The 17387-nt window shown below is 35.5% G+C and overlaps 1 protein-coding gene across 2 annotated transcripts in view; it reads right to left on the bottom strand.

Annotated features, from left to right (window-relative positions):
• Window positions 1-207: 207 nt before the first annotated feature.
• The window catches only part of Uvrag (UV-resistance associated gene), a 67225-nt gene continuing 50045 nt past the window's right edge, over window positions 208-17387 (bottom strand). Inside the window, exons 8-9 of one of the 2 annotated variants that reach the window (XM_089649409.1) lie at window positions 13620-13770; window positions 208-7060 (exon numbers count right to left, since the gene is read on the bottom strand). In XM_089649409.1, the coding sequence (XP_089505535.1) occupies window positions 5396-7060; window positions 13620-13770 (1816 nt within the window). In that variant the 3' untranslated portion in view covers window positions 208-5395. Of the gene's footprint in view, window positions 7061-13517; window positions 13771-17387 lie in introns of those variants that run through there. The other variant, XM_089649410.1, reaches the window with a different exon arrangement.

The following is a 17387-nucleotide window of genomic DNA, read 5'->3' on the forward strand; positions in this document are numbered from 1 at the left end:
GAGATTCAGCATTTATTGATGTATATGAATATTATATTTTTTAAGCAATAATATTTTTCGCTGGAGTTCTTTATTGAGCCCAAACAGCATTATGTGAAAAACTATGTTCTGATATTGGCTGTTAAATATTTGACTGTAGTTATAATATTGAAAGTGATAACACGTTTAATGTATTTTAAACAATTTATTCATAAGATTTGAGTACAATAAATAATGTAAAAGATAGAAAAAAAAATAACACCGTTTTTTTCATAAATCAACATTAATTTACGGTTAATTCAGAGTCAGTTTATCAGATAATTTTCATTACTGATTGGAAAAATTTCAAATGATTATAAATATTCCAAACGACGACCGCACAAATAGTTTCAAACTGACTTGACGCTGTACTGAAAAGAAGCATTCGTGCGCTACTTGCCGTCAATTGTGCTGCCATCTGTGGATGAGATTTTAAAATGATTTTTGTTGTGAACATAGATGGAAATATATGGCACGTAATTTGAATGGATCGTTTTTTTTTTACATTGATTACACAGTCATGTCTACTTTGGGAATGCTGCGTGGCGAGACTTTTTGAAGAGAGGAAGAACTGGACATGGGTTTTGAAGATACCCATGTTGTTGGAGGGAGTAAACACAGAGGAACTGAAAGAACGATTATCAATCACACAGCGAAACAATTGCTGCGCTGCGGCAATAGCGCTTGTCTATGTGTTTAACTCTGAGAAAGCCCGAGCCCTGCAATTGCAGTGTCGAACTTATACATTAATTTTACCTTTGGACATTACTTCTACAGGGTTTGTTAAACACAAAAAAAGTCACTTTATCAAGTATGGTATTGTCTTCATTTTGGTCTTAACAAAAATGTATTTTTATTTATTGAATATTCTTGCCGGCTCCTAAAATAGAAGTCTCAATTTTCAATCTCTTCAATTGGCTCTGTAAACAATCAATTGGCAATCACATTAAAGACAAACTATTGACAATTGATATTGATTCGTTTTAATAGCAGCAGTTAAATATACTTATTATCATTTGTATTATTTAAATTCGAGATATTCCCTTTTAGGATAATAATTAAAATACATTATGTTCAATGTTAGAGTTATTTACAAAAGGTTATATATAGCAAATATCACTACAGTTATATCACAAGAACATTTTATGGATATATAATGACTAAGTTGGGATGTTTTAAACTTTATTCAGATTTCATGACAAATCAAATTCATAGCTACAATCTCACGGTGGAAATAGCATTGCTGAAAATGGTTGACTGTAAGAATTTTTGCTGCTTCAGACAAAAAATCTTATCGTGATTAACTTTTGGGTTAGTAACCAACGTTTCGGACAGCTTTAAATTGTCCATTATCAGAGCAGATTTGGATATGTGACGGACACTATAAAACAGTCCAAAACGTTGGCTTATTAGGGAGGAAGCGCGCAAGCCATAATAACCCAAAAACCAATCAAGATAATACTTTTGGCCGCAAAAATTTCAAATCATATCAAACAGAAATTTGCTTTACAGTTAAGATAATGAAATTGGGGTATTTATAGGTATCGCAACCAGAGATAAACAATTGAATGCATTGCTTGCATACAGCATGTTTAAAACTTGTTGTTTAACTTTAGAAAAGAAAATTACAATGAAAATAAAAAAGATTCATGTTTAAAATGATTAAAAAAAACTTGCTGAAAAATTTGTATTACCTTTCCCAATAATAAAGAATGAGCAGATGTAAGCAAGATAAAAGGCTGTTTATCAGTGATGTTTCGAAATGACATCACTGTTGTGTGTAAAGATATGCACCAATACATATAATCTTAAGTATATGTTGGTCGTCTCAACTCTAAGGCTTTGTTTTCTCAGGGATACGCAAGTATTTGATAGTCAACAAGGTTCGTACGCAGATACTTTGCGGACATTTTATAAACTTGTCAGCGACGCCAGTTTTCCGCGATCAGCTGTGCGAGGTCGTTGCCAGTCGATTTGTCGAGATTTTCAACATGGCGTTACTTGTATCAGACATTAATGTAACAATGCGTTTGCTTTAGATGTTTAGATCAATGCTAGGAACAAAACAGTCAACAAAAAATGACTGGATATAAAATTGACAACTGCAGCAAACTTTCAGTTGTCAGTGAGGTTATGAAATCATTCTAGTTTTGATGTACAAACCATGTGAGATGCAGAGATGTGCTTTATTTCAAATAAATCCATTTCAAATGGATTTATTTGAAATAAATATCAGTCGGTCCTCAACCTCGCTATGAGAGATAATTTACATTTGTCAAGTTGCTCCCTGGTAGGAGCCCTGGCAATTGAGTGATACCATTACAAAAAATACTGATTCAAATTCTGAACAGGGGCCATGACGCTGTAATATTAAATGTTAGATAGCAGTTTCTATGTTTTTGCGTTGGCAACATTATTCCCTCGTAATTTTTTTGTGGTTTTATAATCTGAAGTCGTGGTGTTTTTGGATTTACCATCATGTAATATGTTTGTTCTACATTGATGTCCATTATTAAATGACAAAATTGTTTAAAAATTCCATAATTAATTTAATTGTTTGACCTGAGAAACCATTTTGCATTTTCAATGCATTTTGAAAATAGGTATTTTGCATTTTGCATTTTGCATTTTCAAATGGAAAAGTTTTGACCCATTTCCATTTTGCATTTCAAATGGTTTTGGGTACCCATTTTGCACATCTCTGGTGTGATGTGAGTACAAATAATGAGTATCGAATACATGCGTATCCCTGTAGAAAAATGGCCTGACACAGAAATTATTTCAATAATATTTCTTAAAAATACGATTATTTGCAGTTTTCTACCATTTATCAAGAATATAAAATATACATATTTGACGATACAATTTGTCAATATAATAGGTAAAGCGTAGTAATTTGAAAATAGAATTTTCATATCGTAATCAATACCTCACATCTAATGGAACGTATACATTTGCCAACCGAAATGCAAGCTGATCTACGAATTATGCGAAAAGAACGAAGCAATTACGAGCGACGTTTCACGCTATTTGCGGTTGCTTTGTACCTTTCCTCTAAATTGAGGTTCAGCTCTGCAATTGGGCTCGCGTATGTTTACGTAGCATAATATGCCCTAACACAATACTTTAAATCCAATTACAGAACGACATAGTTAACTTTGCAGTCGGCTAAAAGAGCAACAAATTTATAGTAAAATTTATTGTCACAAAATTCCCAACTGGTCTGCATCGTCGCCAATTGGGATATGTAGTATGGCTAAAGGATGTGGGGAGGGGAAGGAGATTACGTTAGGTTCGATTAGGTGGATACCTTGCTATTCAGATCAAGGGTCTATCACGATCAAATTGATTTATTAACAATGTACAAATATTAAAGACTCAACTTTTGACGATTTTCGATCCAGAGCACGGGTGCGCTGTCGACAGCCAAACCGATATTGACACGAAATAAATAAGAAATCGTTACATGATGGCAATACTGGTGGATCTGTTTATGGAATTAATTATCTGTTAACGGTTTCGTAAAATTAAAAATACAAAATGTCGAAATGAAATACCAACTTTAACAAGTATGCTTGTGCAGTTTTCGTGTATTTTTGGACACTTAAAAAAGAGAATTAATTAGTTAATGAGGTGTTTAGTCATAACTAGTGATATTTTAACAAATTTCGTTTCTCCACGCAGGAATGGAATCAATTGATAAATTAATTTAGCCAATGAATTGCGTACATGATTTCTTTCAATTCCAAGAGCTTCGTTAGTTCACCTCCATTCATTAATAAGCCAGTTATTTTGCACAACGAATGACATTATTAAAAAATTGTTGTTAATTAATATTGACAGTTAACTGATGGCGACTTTTGTCTATCGACTGTCAGACATTTAAATTTAATTTGAAAGCATCATTCCTGTTGTCTTGCAATGCTGTGCTAGAACTTCTGTTCTGCCGCGTGGTATCTTGAACAAGTCACGGCGACGACTATAGAAGACGATAAAATACCCTCTAAACCTAAGTACAGGATATTTATTTGCCGGTATCCTTAAAATCTACAGAGGCGACACGACAGACTACAAAGTTAACCATGTCAATCTATACTTTAATATTATTATTATTACTAGCCAAATTCATAATAATTTAAAATAAAGAATATCACATTATATATATATTTGGAAAAAATTAATAAAAGCCAAAATTAGAGATCACATAGATTTTTTTTAAACCACTATTTGCTTCGCATTAAATCTAGCTAAACATCACACTATTTCTTCATAGGGGTAGGCAGAGAGAACAGATCGCAACACATGTCTGTCTTGAAAGTTATCTTTGCTTCATCCAATTTCATAAATACTTTCCCGTTATAGAGTCTCATTTATTCACGTGAGTATCATAAATATATTCTCAGTCCTTTCCCCAATCATCAACATAAAATTTAAATTTATTTAAGCATCCCTTTCTTAATCTTTTTCACTATGTTTACATTGGCCTTCCATCTTTTTCTACATTACATTCGTAATGCCACACATACGTTTCAGACATCTTTTTGACCGAGCATAGCCAAGTATTGTTTCATTTTGCATTTCGTGTGTGTTCCGTTTCCAATTCAAGATGGTGGCCGTTTTAATGATTCAGTAAAGATTCTTTTTTCAAATTTGAAATCGTCGCGTCTATTCAAACTTACTTATTAACATTTGTACCTACTTGCCTGAAGAAAGTTTGAAAAAAGAATAGTTTTGAGATAGAAATGTTTGTTTGAAAAAATTGTATGATTCCTTATTTAAAATTTAAAAAAAATAGTACATAAAATATATGGTTTATAATAAAGTAAGTAAGTATTTAAGTACCTACTTAAAAATCTCATGATTTCAGAAAAAAAATTGGTTTAGTAAATAAGAGAAAACACACTTTTTTGGACGCGACGTCTATTGTTCACAGAACTACTAATTTATAGTCTTTCTTTGTCATTTCCATGCCTCACTGCTATATATCAGGGTTAGTATCAGAAATCTGTTATGGACTGCTAGTCTCACTTATTATTACAACTTTTCAACATTCATTTTTCCTTAACAAACCCCGAAAAAATAGTGATGTATTTATTAGCTTGATTTTGTCTTCTACAAATGAAAGAAACGAATTGAAGTCTATACAATTTTCAGATAAAATAATTTATCAACAGATCATTTTTAACGATAACATAATATATAGAATCAGGCAAGATTTACAAAATTTATTTATAATCTTAAAAAAAAATAATCATACTTAATGTTTGGTAACAATGCAAGCTTTAACGTGATACAATGGCCAATTATTTCAATAAATATGTTATATTTTATTATAAATAGTATGTTAAATTTTACATTACACCTAAAATTAATATAATTAACTGTATCCATTAACGGAACATTCGTTACTCGAGTCCTGCTTCTTTTGTTCCGGTTCGAAAATGGCAGACGTTGAGCAGCCATTTTTAATTTGTGACAACAACTCGTCACTTGCTCCGGAAGAGATTTCGAGGCTTTCGCGGCATTCTTTAGAAGATTCCACGCTGACGTTACTAGAGCATTCATTCCCGGAATCGACAAGGGCATTCAATACTAACACCTCTCCCGAAGTCTCGGCATTTTGATTGTTACATTTGGCGTTCTCAATGTTGCAATGTTCTGGAATGTTTCCACCGGATGCTTTCGCAGGACAACTACAATCTTGAATGTTACAAGTATTTTGATTAACAATCTCAACATTTTCAACGCCTAAGCTATTGAAATTTTTACACGAACCGTAGCTAGAATTATCGCTACTGACTGTCTCGGTATAAACTTGATTAGAATATTTGCTCTTATCGAAAGCACCGCCGTCAGAAATACGAAATGAAACAATATCAATTAAAGAATCTCTTTCGTTGCCAACTTTACGTTCTTTCTCGGTTGATATAACCGAATCGAACTGCGTTGATTCACCGTCTTCAACATCAAAAGCTTCTTTGGCCCGATTAATGAGGTCCTCGTTGTTCAGGTCATCATGAAATTCATCGTCATCATTTTGAAGGCTGTTTAAAACGGCTTCTCTAAGAGACAGACTCTGCTTGATGCTTTCATCGTCGTATAAAAACGGATCGGTAAAATGCGAACTAGATGTCAGAATAGCTTCAGCGCTCGGTAAAACGATGACATCTTGCATGATTTCTTCGCCGTTATCGCATTGGTCGTAGCCAGTGTTCAGCTGAGGGCAATCTTCCATCAACCGCGGGCATTTCATCGAGCATGGGTGATTACAATACGGCGGGTAGTCGCCGATCTTTTCAATATCTATTGAACACGAAACTTCATTATTGACGTGTTCTGATGCGTTGATTTTCAAAGACGCATGTGTACTGCGATTTTGAATCTTTTTACCATCTGAATCCAAAATAAAGATATCTTTCACCGTTGACTTAAGTCCGCGCATGTTGGTCAAATCCGATTCACTTTTCGAATTGCTGCGTTGAATTCTAGTTTCGTCCGATAGGTTCGAGAAATTTAAACATTTAACAGCATCTGAATCGCTTTCGTTAAACGACGCATTTAAATCTTTTGTATTCGGTGGTGATTTTCCTCCATCGATTTCCAATTCATTCAAACCCTTAGCACAAAGCACGGCGATTTCTTTACTTAGTTTTTCCACGTCGCTTTGTAGAGCAAGTACTTGCAAATTGTCCAAACGGCTCTTACTTTGATCACCATTAGAATTGCCAACATCGCTCTTGTCTGTATTTTGATTATTCGACGCATCATTAATTTGTCGATTATCTCCAAGTTCAAATAGAACCTTCCCGTCTGTTTTAGACGAGAAATCCACCACAGACGAAGAGCTTTCCGGCGATATTGTGTCTGTTACTTTGGTAAGATCCGACTCGGAGAATGAGAGAAGGTTTTGTATGTTATCACAGGGTGTGGTGGAAGAATGTTTCATCTCTGATTTGGGTTTCTTGTTCTGTAAACTGAGATTGTGGAGAGATAATTCACTTCCAATAGCCGAAGACGGGCCCATCTCCAAACTCTGCAATGACTGAAAGAAAAACTCAAATTAATTCAACCATTTAAAAAACATTACAAAATACAATTTTAATTTGTTTTATTTAATATTGATCATTGTAAGTACACAAGGAAATACAAATAAACATATAAAAGCAGATATTGTACGAACAGCAACAAAGCTTGCTGCAAACTCTGCTTCATCGATATTGAACATGTCAATATCTGAAGTGATTCTATTTAACAAAAGACCAATGACAAGTTAGTCCTGCAGGCCGGGAGATAAAACAGTCTATGCTATCGGTGACGGGGATAACCATTGGGAAGATAGAAATTAATGCTCTCAATGATAGTCGAGTTTACGAACCATCCACGAGTCAGTCTGAAGAAATGTGTAGATCCTAACACATAGATGGTTAATTTCGAGCATACCCAAGAGAAAGCCAGTAGGATTGAGCCACAAGAAGTAGCCATCTTCCTCAAATAAAGATGTCTCAGAAATTTATTCTGAATACTTCATTCGGTGCGGGCTTCAAACCACCGACCAACTCTCAAGCTTACTCCGTTAGAAATCGTTGTGTCTCCATCACTGTCATGGTGTTAGAAAGACAAAACACCACGCTTTATATTCAAATCAAGAAGTTAACCAGATAAGAATTAAAATGTACACCTCTATGAAACCAAAGGGTTCGACCGCAATTAGAAAAAAAAATTATAATTTTTTTTTAATACCAAACATCGTTACAATAAAAGATGCTGTGACAAAAATAGGGCACAAAAACAATAGAGATAATGTCAAGCCAAGACAGGATCAAGGTTTTGATGGAGTTCACGACATATCAATACAAAATATTAACGTGCGTAATGACTGATAAAAATCATTTAGGCTTACATCAAAAAATTCAAGGTCCTGACTTGAGTTAACAAGTCTGGAAATTCTGGACATTGGTATCCATAATTTGTGGAGTGTTGATTGAGGAAAAGCAAATCATTATTTATGGATATTAAAAGGGATGAGTTGCAAAAAAATTAGGTGAGTTAATCATACTGTTAATAATTTTGAAAATGCAGATGAGACCAAAGTACTTCTTACGTTTTTGTAAAGAAGAAAGATTTAATTTTACTTCAAGTTCATTGTATGAGTAATCGCCTCTTTCTAGCCCTAATCTCCAAGCAATTCCCCTTAAGAAGCGATACTGTACGGATTCGATATGATTAATGTGAACATCATATAATGGAGACCAAACAACGCAGGAGTATTCTAGATTAGGGTGAACCAACGAACAGTAGGTGAGTTTTTAGGGTGATAATATTATTGAAGTCAGAGGTGATTCCATTGATGAAGCCAAGTAGCTTAAGAGATTTATTAACCACATTGTTAATGTGATCACGAAAAGACCGTTTGTAAAACTGGAAAGTAGATAAGCAAAGATCATTTAGTTTATAATAAAAAATAATTGGTTTCTTCGCTCGGTAAATGACATAATTTTGCATTTTTCAACATTTAATTCCAAGCTGTTGCTTTTACACCAATCATGGTAGGATTTAATTGATTTGAGAATCTTATTAATGTCTGAAAAAAACCAAAAACGAGTGTGAGAAAAACACCAAAAATATCATTAGTAAATAAGTTAAAAAGAAGCGGACCTAGATGAGTTCCTTGGGGCGCGCCAGACGTTACAACAATATTAATAGACTCAAAGTTATTTATTTTCACTATTTTGCTTCCTTTCTCTCAAGAAAGAATTCAAGAAGGATAATAATAGATTTCTTATACCGATGGCATGTAGTGTTTGACCATAAGGATTGAATGGTTAACTTTATCAAAGGCTTTAGAAAAGTCAGTGTAAAGAACATCTACCTGAGAGTTGTCTTCAAGAGCTTTGAGAATGGTATTAGTAAAGGAAAGTAAATTAGTTGTGGTAGATTTAGCAGATCTAAATCTATGCTGTTCCTCAATCTGAACATTTTTGAAAACAGGAGTGATTTTCTTCGTGACGATAGACTCAAAATTTTGGGAATATGAGATATAATCGATATCGGTCTGTAGTTTACAACGTTTGACTTGTTTGCTGATTTGAAAATAGGTCTGATATAAGAAATTTTCCAGATAAGTTGTATAACAAAATTGGCTTAGGACGGGTTGTTTCGGAGAATTTGAACAATTCATCAAATTTCAACGTTCATTTTCAAGTTCTGTGAAAGATTTTTTCAAGTTCTGTTTTAATTTCAGTTTTGTCAAGCAACTAGCCTATAATGATATAATAACATAACTTGAATAGGACTTTCAGAGAACCCGGAAATGAACGTTGAAATTTGATGAATTGTTCAAATTCTCCGAAACAACCCGTCCTTAGAAATCATAAATTTATATTCTTTTAACAATATTTATTAAGCATACGATCAGGACCAGTGCACGTTTTGCTGGGGAGGTTCTTTAAGGAATTGAAGAGATCTGTAAGTGTGATTTGGCAATTATTAAGGTCAATAGTATTAGCATAGTCGATTGGAGGTATGGTGCACGGGGTATCAGAATAGACAGAGGAGAAGGTTTTGCAATGTCAAGACCATTGGTAGCATGATTTTCATTAAAGAACAAACCAGAAGGGAGATCATTATCAATACGTTTTTGTTTAACAAATTTCCAGAATTGTTTAGGGCTAAGATTAAATTTGGTCTCTAGTAGGATTTGTAGCACCTAGCAGATTCAATTTTGGATAATTCTCTTAGTTGAGAAAGTTGTTTGTATATTTTAATAATTTGTGAATTTTCTTTTTTTCAATTAGCAATTGTTTAAATTTAAAACTGAACCAAAAAGGAAACTTAGGCAGGGGATAAGTTCCCCTAGGAACAAATAACTTTATGGAGTGAATAATGTTTATAAAACAATCATTTCAGTAAGGTGAGCCATTTTTTATTTAATGTTTGCATTCAAAATTTTATGTTTATTTGTGATAATCACCTTTCAAGAGTAGTTTTTAGTTTTCAGATGTTTTAAAAAATATTCAATTTATTTGGATTTCATTGGAAAGCAGAACCTTCTGACAGAATATGCCAGACGCCTGAGGGGTTAAAGAGGTAGATCTTTGGAGCCATAAAAGGAAACAGAAGTTTGTTGAGAGGGAGTTTTGAAAATATTTATTAACTAACCATCACGCCGTTTCAAGGAGGAACCTCCAAAGGACTCGGTATTGGAACAAAGTCCTTGCCTCATTCACATTAATGCATCGTCTCATACATACTCTTCTGTTATTCTGACTATAGAGATGGCCCGAATCAAGAATCTGGTTCAGTTGATCATGCCAACTTCTTCTTAAACTCCTTTTTTTGTTCATTTGCTCTACATACCCAAAATATCCGAGCGTCCCTTTCTCAATCTTACTGATTACTCTTACGTCAGCCTTGCATTTTTGCGATCTCCTCATTTCTCACACGATCATACATGGTTTTACCTCACGTACGCCTCAGGGATCTCATTTCTACAGCATTTTCATTTTGTTGTTATTGATGTGAAAGTTTTAAGGTTAGTTTTTTTACTTATTTTATCTAATCCAAACTACAAACCTAAGAACCTCATAAGGATCTCAGTTTTGGTTTCAAATAACTAAATAAGTATTTTAATACATATTATTATGTCAAAACATGGCGCGAAGTAAAGATTTTAGATTAATGAAGTAATAATTGCTTCTCACTGTCATCAGACTAAACGTGTTCCACAGTGTTGTTTTGGTATTATGGATATGTAGATTGAAGCTATATATCCTGCAAGTGAATGGAAAAAAGTTGGTGATGCTCCAGTGAATCAATTACTGAAGTCGGCTCACGTCTCTGTGAAGTCGGCTCATGTGCTCAAGAGTCGGTATAAAATAACAATGTATAAATTTGAATGAAGCTAGGAGTGCGTGCGTCAGTCCATTCTCTCTGCATACCCCGAATAAGCATCGCATAGCATGCAAATTATATTATTTTTTGAGTAAATATAATTCAATATATATGGTTAAATAGGTTAGTTATATAGGTTGGTTATATTATGTACATAGAGATTTTAAGTAGAAAAAAAAAGAAAAAAAACATGCAACTACCTTTTCATCTATATAACTGCCGACACTGCGGGAGTTTCTGTGTTTTCTGAATCTCATTGCCGCATTAGGACTGGTGCCGCCTACCGAGTCCTGGAATAGGTCAAACAAGGTCAGGGCATCAGCAAGAGGACACTGTCTGGTGTGACCTCTTGGAAATATTAACAAAATGCAGCAATCAGGCTGAAATTCACATTCAAGGAAGGCTTATTTCCAAAGCTGGATGCCAGAAGAAGAAAAACGTGGCTGAAAATTGCGGAGGAAATAAAAGAATCAAATATGGTATTTCGTGTCAAATCGTAGTGGAGAAAAATTTGGTATTCTTACAGCAAAGAGAGGTTACAAAGAATAGGGTGAATTTGGAATTGAAGGTCACAGTGCCCTTGAAAATATGAACATTTAGTAGCAATTTTAGGATGTAATCAACAAGAGGATAGAAAATAGATAAAATTTGGTATTTCTTGTCACATTGCAGTGGAAAAACATACTGGAATTCGATAGTTAAAAGTCAAACAACATTATCTACAATAAATAATTATTCTAGGTCTTAAAGCCACACAATATTATCTACAAATACATCACATCAATAATTCGAGGGCTTGAAGTCAAACAATAAGCAATACAGCAATAATTATATGTTTTTGCAGATAACTTAACTTTAAGACCTAGAAATATTTGCATGTTTTTTGTAGATACGTAACAAATTTCAAGTCTTTAGGTTAGCCTCTAAGCAATTTCTCGCAAGAAGCGATGGTGTACGGATTCGATAAGATGAATGTAAACAGCATAAGTAGGAGACCAAATGACTCTAGCACATTCAAGATGAAGGCGTACCAACAGACAGTAATGAATTTTTAGTGTACTTATACGAAGTCAGAGGAAATTCTATGAATGAAGCGATTTATTAAAGTGACAGATGCTTTACTGCGGTTAGTATGTAATACCAACAGGGTTGTAAAAAAATTACACTTCGGAGATAATAAACCTTTGCTAGATATTAATTTTTCTCTTTCTTTATGTATTGTACGTATGTTATATCAGTTATGTTGCATCATTATGTGTAATAGCGTTGTGAAATAGGAAGCCCACTCGGTGAATTACTGTCAGAATCTAAATGGAATTTTTCATTTGTATACATTTCTGGTAATTGTGGATGTTAAGGGTAAGGGAAGGGTAAGAATACATCAAAGTGAAAGGGAAAGTGTTAGTGAAAGTGGTAAGGGAAGCGAAAAAGAGTGAGGGGAAGGGAAAGTGTAGGAAATGTCAGGGGAAGACCGTTAAGAATATGTCTAAAAGGAAGTGGGAGGGAAAGTGGAAGAAAAAGAGATGGATGAAGTAAGGGTATGGGAAGGGTAAGAATACATCAAAGTGAAAGGGAAAGTGTTAGTGAAAGTGGTAAGGGAAGCGAAAAAGAGTGAGGGGAAGGGAAAGTGTAGGAAATGTCAGGGGAAGACCGTTAAGAATATGTCTAAGGGGAAATGGGAGGGAAAGTGGAAGAAAAAGTGATGGATGTTAAGTAAGGGTATGAGAAGGGTAAGAATACATCGAAGGGAAAGTGAAAGGGGAAGTGTTAGTGAAAGTGGTAAGGGAAGCGAAAAAGAGTGAGGGGAAGGAAAAGGGTAGGAAATGTCAGGAGAAGACGGGTAAGAATATGTCTAAGGGGAAGTGGGAGGGGAGTTGGGAGAGAAAGTGGAAGAAAAAGAGAAAGTGAAAGAGGAAGTGGAAGTTTTAGGGGAAAGAACAATGTAAGAGGTAATGTCAGGGGAAGAGGAAGGGTAAGAAGTCGAAGGGTAAGTGGGAGGGAAAGTGGAAGAAGAAGTGAAAGTGTAAGTGGAAGATATAGGGTAAGGAAAAATGAAAGAGGAAGTGTCATGGGAAGAGGTATGGTAAGAATACGTCGAAGGGGATGTGGGAGGGAAAGTGGAAGAAGAAGGAAAAGTGAAAGGGGAAGTGGAGGATTTAGGGGAAAGAGAAGTGGAAGAGGAACGGTAAGAGGTAGTCGAAGGGGAAGTGGAAGTTTGGGGAAGGAAAAATTTAAGATGAAGTGACAAGGGTAAGAATAAGTCGAATGGGAAGTGGGAGGGAAAATGGAAGAAGTAGGGAAAGTGAAAGGGGAGAGAATAGTGTCAGAGGAAGAGGAATGGTAAGGATATGTGGAACGTAAAGGGAATGATAAGGTCAAGAGTAAGCATAAAGGGAAGGGTGAGTGTTAAGAGTATAAAAGGAAGAAGAAATGATAGTGTAAGTTGAAGGGGATTGGTAAGTTTAAGGGCAAGTAGAAGGATAAGTGAAAAGGCAAGTAGAAGTGTAAGGGAAAGTGAAAGGGAAAGGTAAATGGAAGTAGAAGGGTAAGCGGAATCGAATGTGTAGATGAAGGGAAAGTGGAAGGGAAGGAAAAATAAGTGGAAAAGTAAGGAAAAGTGGAAATGTAGGAAGAATAAGTGGAGAGACAAGGGAATGTTGAGCGGAAAGAAAAAGTGTAGATGAAGGGGAAGTGGAATGTTAAGAAGTTACCTTGAATCTGTTGAAGGGGCGGGCCTGATGCACATTGTGCCGTGGCACCAGGGAGCGCAGACTGTGCGTGGACGGCAAGGGGGAGGGCAGCAGGAAGGGGGCCAGAGTCTCCATGGAGGAGGCGGACCCAAACATGCGCGACGCGTCCAGCCTGCAACAGACAAACAAACAACTAAATAATAATCATCACGCGTTACATCACACATAGTACTGCCACGGAGAGCTCTTGGTAACCTCGCTTTCTGAGAGTGGAAGATACTCTCAGTATCGCTCTGGTAATGCTTGGTGACCAGATCTGAACAGCCAGGTAATTCTCAATCCTCTTTTTCCCCATCTCCTGCCCTTTAGCATCATAACAGATCCCACTACCTCCAGATGGTTGGGACTATATACAGGGTTTTCCAATAAGAGGTGTTATTTTGAATAGCCCGTTATTTCAGTAGATGTTACTTTTGAAGCTGTCATTTTTTGACATTTGACAAGTAGAAACTGCGCCATTAATAAAAATGGAACGATACACGCTTCAACAACGCATTGAAATTATTAAAATTCACTTGAGTGAATCAAATGCAAATCATCTTGAGTGATGAGGCCCATTTCCACCTCGGTGGCTTCGTCAACAAGCAAAATTGTCGCATCTGGGGCTCGGAAAACCCAAGAGTTATTGTTGAAAAGCCTCCCTATCCTCAACGTGTGACTGTTTGGTGCGGTTTATGGTCCGGCGGAGTCATTGGATATTACTTTTTAGAAAATGAGGCTGGAGCAATAGTTACGGTGAATGGATTGCGCTATCGAGAGATGATTAATGATTTTTTATGGCCGGAATTGGATGGAATTGATCTGGACAACGTTTATTTTCAACAAGACGGCGCTACGTGCCATACAAGCAACGAAACCATTGATCTTTTACGATTGAATATCAAAATAACACCTCTTATTGGAAAACCCTGTATATATATTGGTGTTTTTACCGACGTATAAATCTGTTCTCCCACTGAGGTGCAGTTGGAGGATGGATGCACCTGCCGCCAAGACCTGGACAAATCTCACCCCATGAGCCCGGGAAACCCTGCTAAGACACCGATCGTAGCTTGCCACACCACCTCTCAAATTGGCAATATTTTCTATTCGAATGGTGGTACATATTATTATTATTATGTGCAGAGCAGGCAGCATTCTGCTGATGCGCTCATATCTGATTTCACAACAAGTTTGCCAGTAATTGAGTTGTTTTAAGTTTGAACTAAGTCCTTTCTTCTCTCCAAATGTGAATCCAATAGAGCTTTGAATTGATTTATATTTGTTGCATCGATGACATGTTGTGGGAGTTTGATCCAAGCATCCACTACTCTATTTGCAAGGAAGTGTTTTCTAGGATTAGATGCAAAAGGCGTTAATAAGGCGTGAATAACACTAAAATTAACAGATTACTGGAATATGTATACGAAAACTTGAAATGTAATCTTTCACCAGGGCGATACTTACAGTATCTATCACTCTGATAGGAAATAAAGATCAATGGCAACAATGTGTAATAGGTCCTTCTTCCACAAGGATATACAAGTATCTGACTCTTGACGAGGTTCCTATTTTTTCTTTCTTTTAAGGCGTTCTAAAAGGAGAAGGAGATAGATACTGAAGATGATTTGAAAGGGAGATATGTGTAAATACAAATTATAAAGCATATGCGCAAATATAAAAAAAATAACTGTTATTGTGAAAATCTATATATGTCAAATGAATGTTTCTTCGTTTGTACTCTATACGAAAACAACCGGACAGATTTCGCAGAAAATTTCAAAAAAGTGTCAGGAGTGTTTTGAATGGTAGAATAAGTCAGGGACGCCCGAGGAAGACTTGACTATTATTTCTGCACCGGAAACAGATATATAATCGAATAGTCTACAGTAAAAATGTGGATTTCGTGAAATTACGCCAAGTTAATTGTAAAAAAGACATGAATCAAATAATTATTTGTGGCAATATGAGGCGTGCATGATGAATGAAGATAGAGGTGTGAGGACAATGTATGTCTTGGAAGTGAATGGTGAAGACATGGCACGATCAAGTGAATGAGAGGTTCACACACGTTGCCTACTTTTGTAAACTCGTTACAGTCTCCTGCGACCAGCTGGGTGACGGTTTTCCTACTCACGTCCAAATCATTCATTTGGAAAAACCTAACTCTAAATTTGGTTTTCATTGTAGCAATATAATAATAATAATTGGATAATTTGTAGAGCGCCGTTTTTGTGAAAAATCACCTCAAGGGCGCTTGAATGGCTTCACCATATTTTGATAATGTCTTTATTGGGCGAAAACAGCTGCCACTTTCCGACATCCAATCGAGCTGAAACTCGGCAGATAGACCCGTTGTCGATGACAATGCATTCAATCAACTTTTGGTGGCACTCATGCATGCACGCATTTCGCTAAAATTGTATCACATTATGATTATTTACAGCATTTGATATGCTAAATAAATATATAAATATCAGTACCATCCAATCAGGATTTGGTTTAAGTGATAGTGCAGTTCACTCATTTTACCTCAGCCAAACCAAAAAAATAAAATATTAATACATATTTTCAAATACTTATTTATTAATAAAAATAGGTGGTAATTGATTTTTTTCATATTGAAATCTGCATGTTTCGTCTGTGATGTCTTTATGTATGTGACGTCTTTACTAACTAACTAACCTGACTTAATCTGCTTATTCTGACATCACAACCAGTCTACGTGAGTAATATATCTATGGTCTACAATATCCACCTTTGAAATGATGAAAATGTTGTTTTTTTTCATTCTAATTTACTAACTAACTAACCAGCACGCCATTTCTCCGCAGGGGTAGGCAGAGAAGACGGACAGCCAAACAACTCGGTCTTGGCACACACTTTTTGCCTCATTCACATTCACACATACTCTTCTATTATTCTGACTCTTGACATGGTCCGACTAGAGTATCTGATTCACTTGATCATGCCATGTCTTCCTCGGGCGTCCCCGACTTCTAAGACCTTCGGCTAAATATTTCTTTAACCCCTAGGGGGCGAACCACTGCATTTACAGTATTGAAGAATTGTGCCCATGCACAGTACAAAGCACTGCAATTGCAGTGTTGACCTTATTTGTTCTTAATGAAGGGTTTACTGTGATATTGCGATGTGGAATTTATAGTCAATAGACTGTAATTAACACAATTGTATTATCGATTATTACACCTTTCATCCTTATATATATATAATAAATAATAAAGAGAAACCGGTAAACCATGCGCAACTCTATACACATTGTCAGGAAACTCGTAGTACAAGCGGAAACCTGCTGAATCTACATCACATTTGGATTGAATTTTGTGATATAACTTTTTCTTTTTTTTGATTTGTGCTTTCGTTTTCGAGTAAATCGAGTCAGAAGATTAGGTCAAATTTGAAAAAACTCTGTCGCTAGGGGGTTAATATCACCTGTTTAATGTCTTTTGAAATGCATTGAAGCAGTCTCCAATTTATTTAAAGCTAGGTGTCGAAAAAAAATGAAAAGTTTTTTTGAGTTCTCCATGTGATGTAGATTTACCAGTTTTCCGCTTGTACTATGAGTTTCCAGTCACTGCGTAGTAGTTGTCTCTCTCGATGACTCATCGAAATGACAGTTCAAAACACCTTTAAAAAGTGATATAAAATCATGAAAAGTGACGAAACAAAAACTAGATTAAATAGGTTGATAATTTTACAAGTTAGTTTTTTTCCATCGCTTTTAAGGCG

This window comes from Hesperophylax consimilis, chromosome 30, assembly GCF_061612785.1.
Source record: "Hesperophylax consimilis isolate HC1 chromosome 30, BYU_Hcon_1.0, whole genome shotgun sequence".
In the NCBI taxonomy this organism is placed as follows: domain Eukaryota; kingdom Metazoa; phylum Arthropoda; class Insecta; order Trichoptera; family Limnephilidae; genus Hesperophylax; species Hesperophylax consimilis.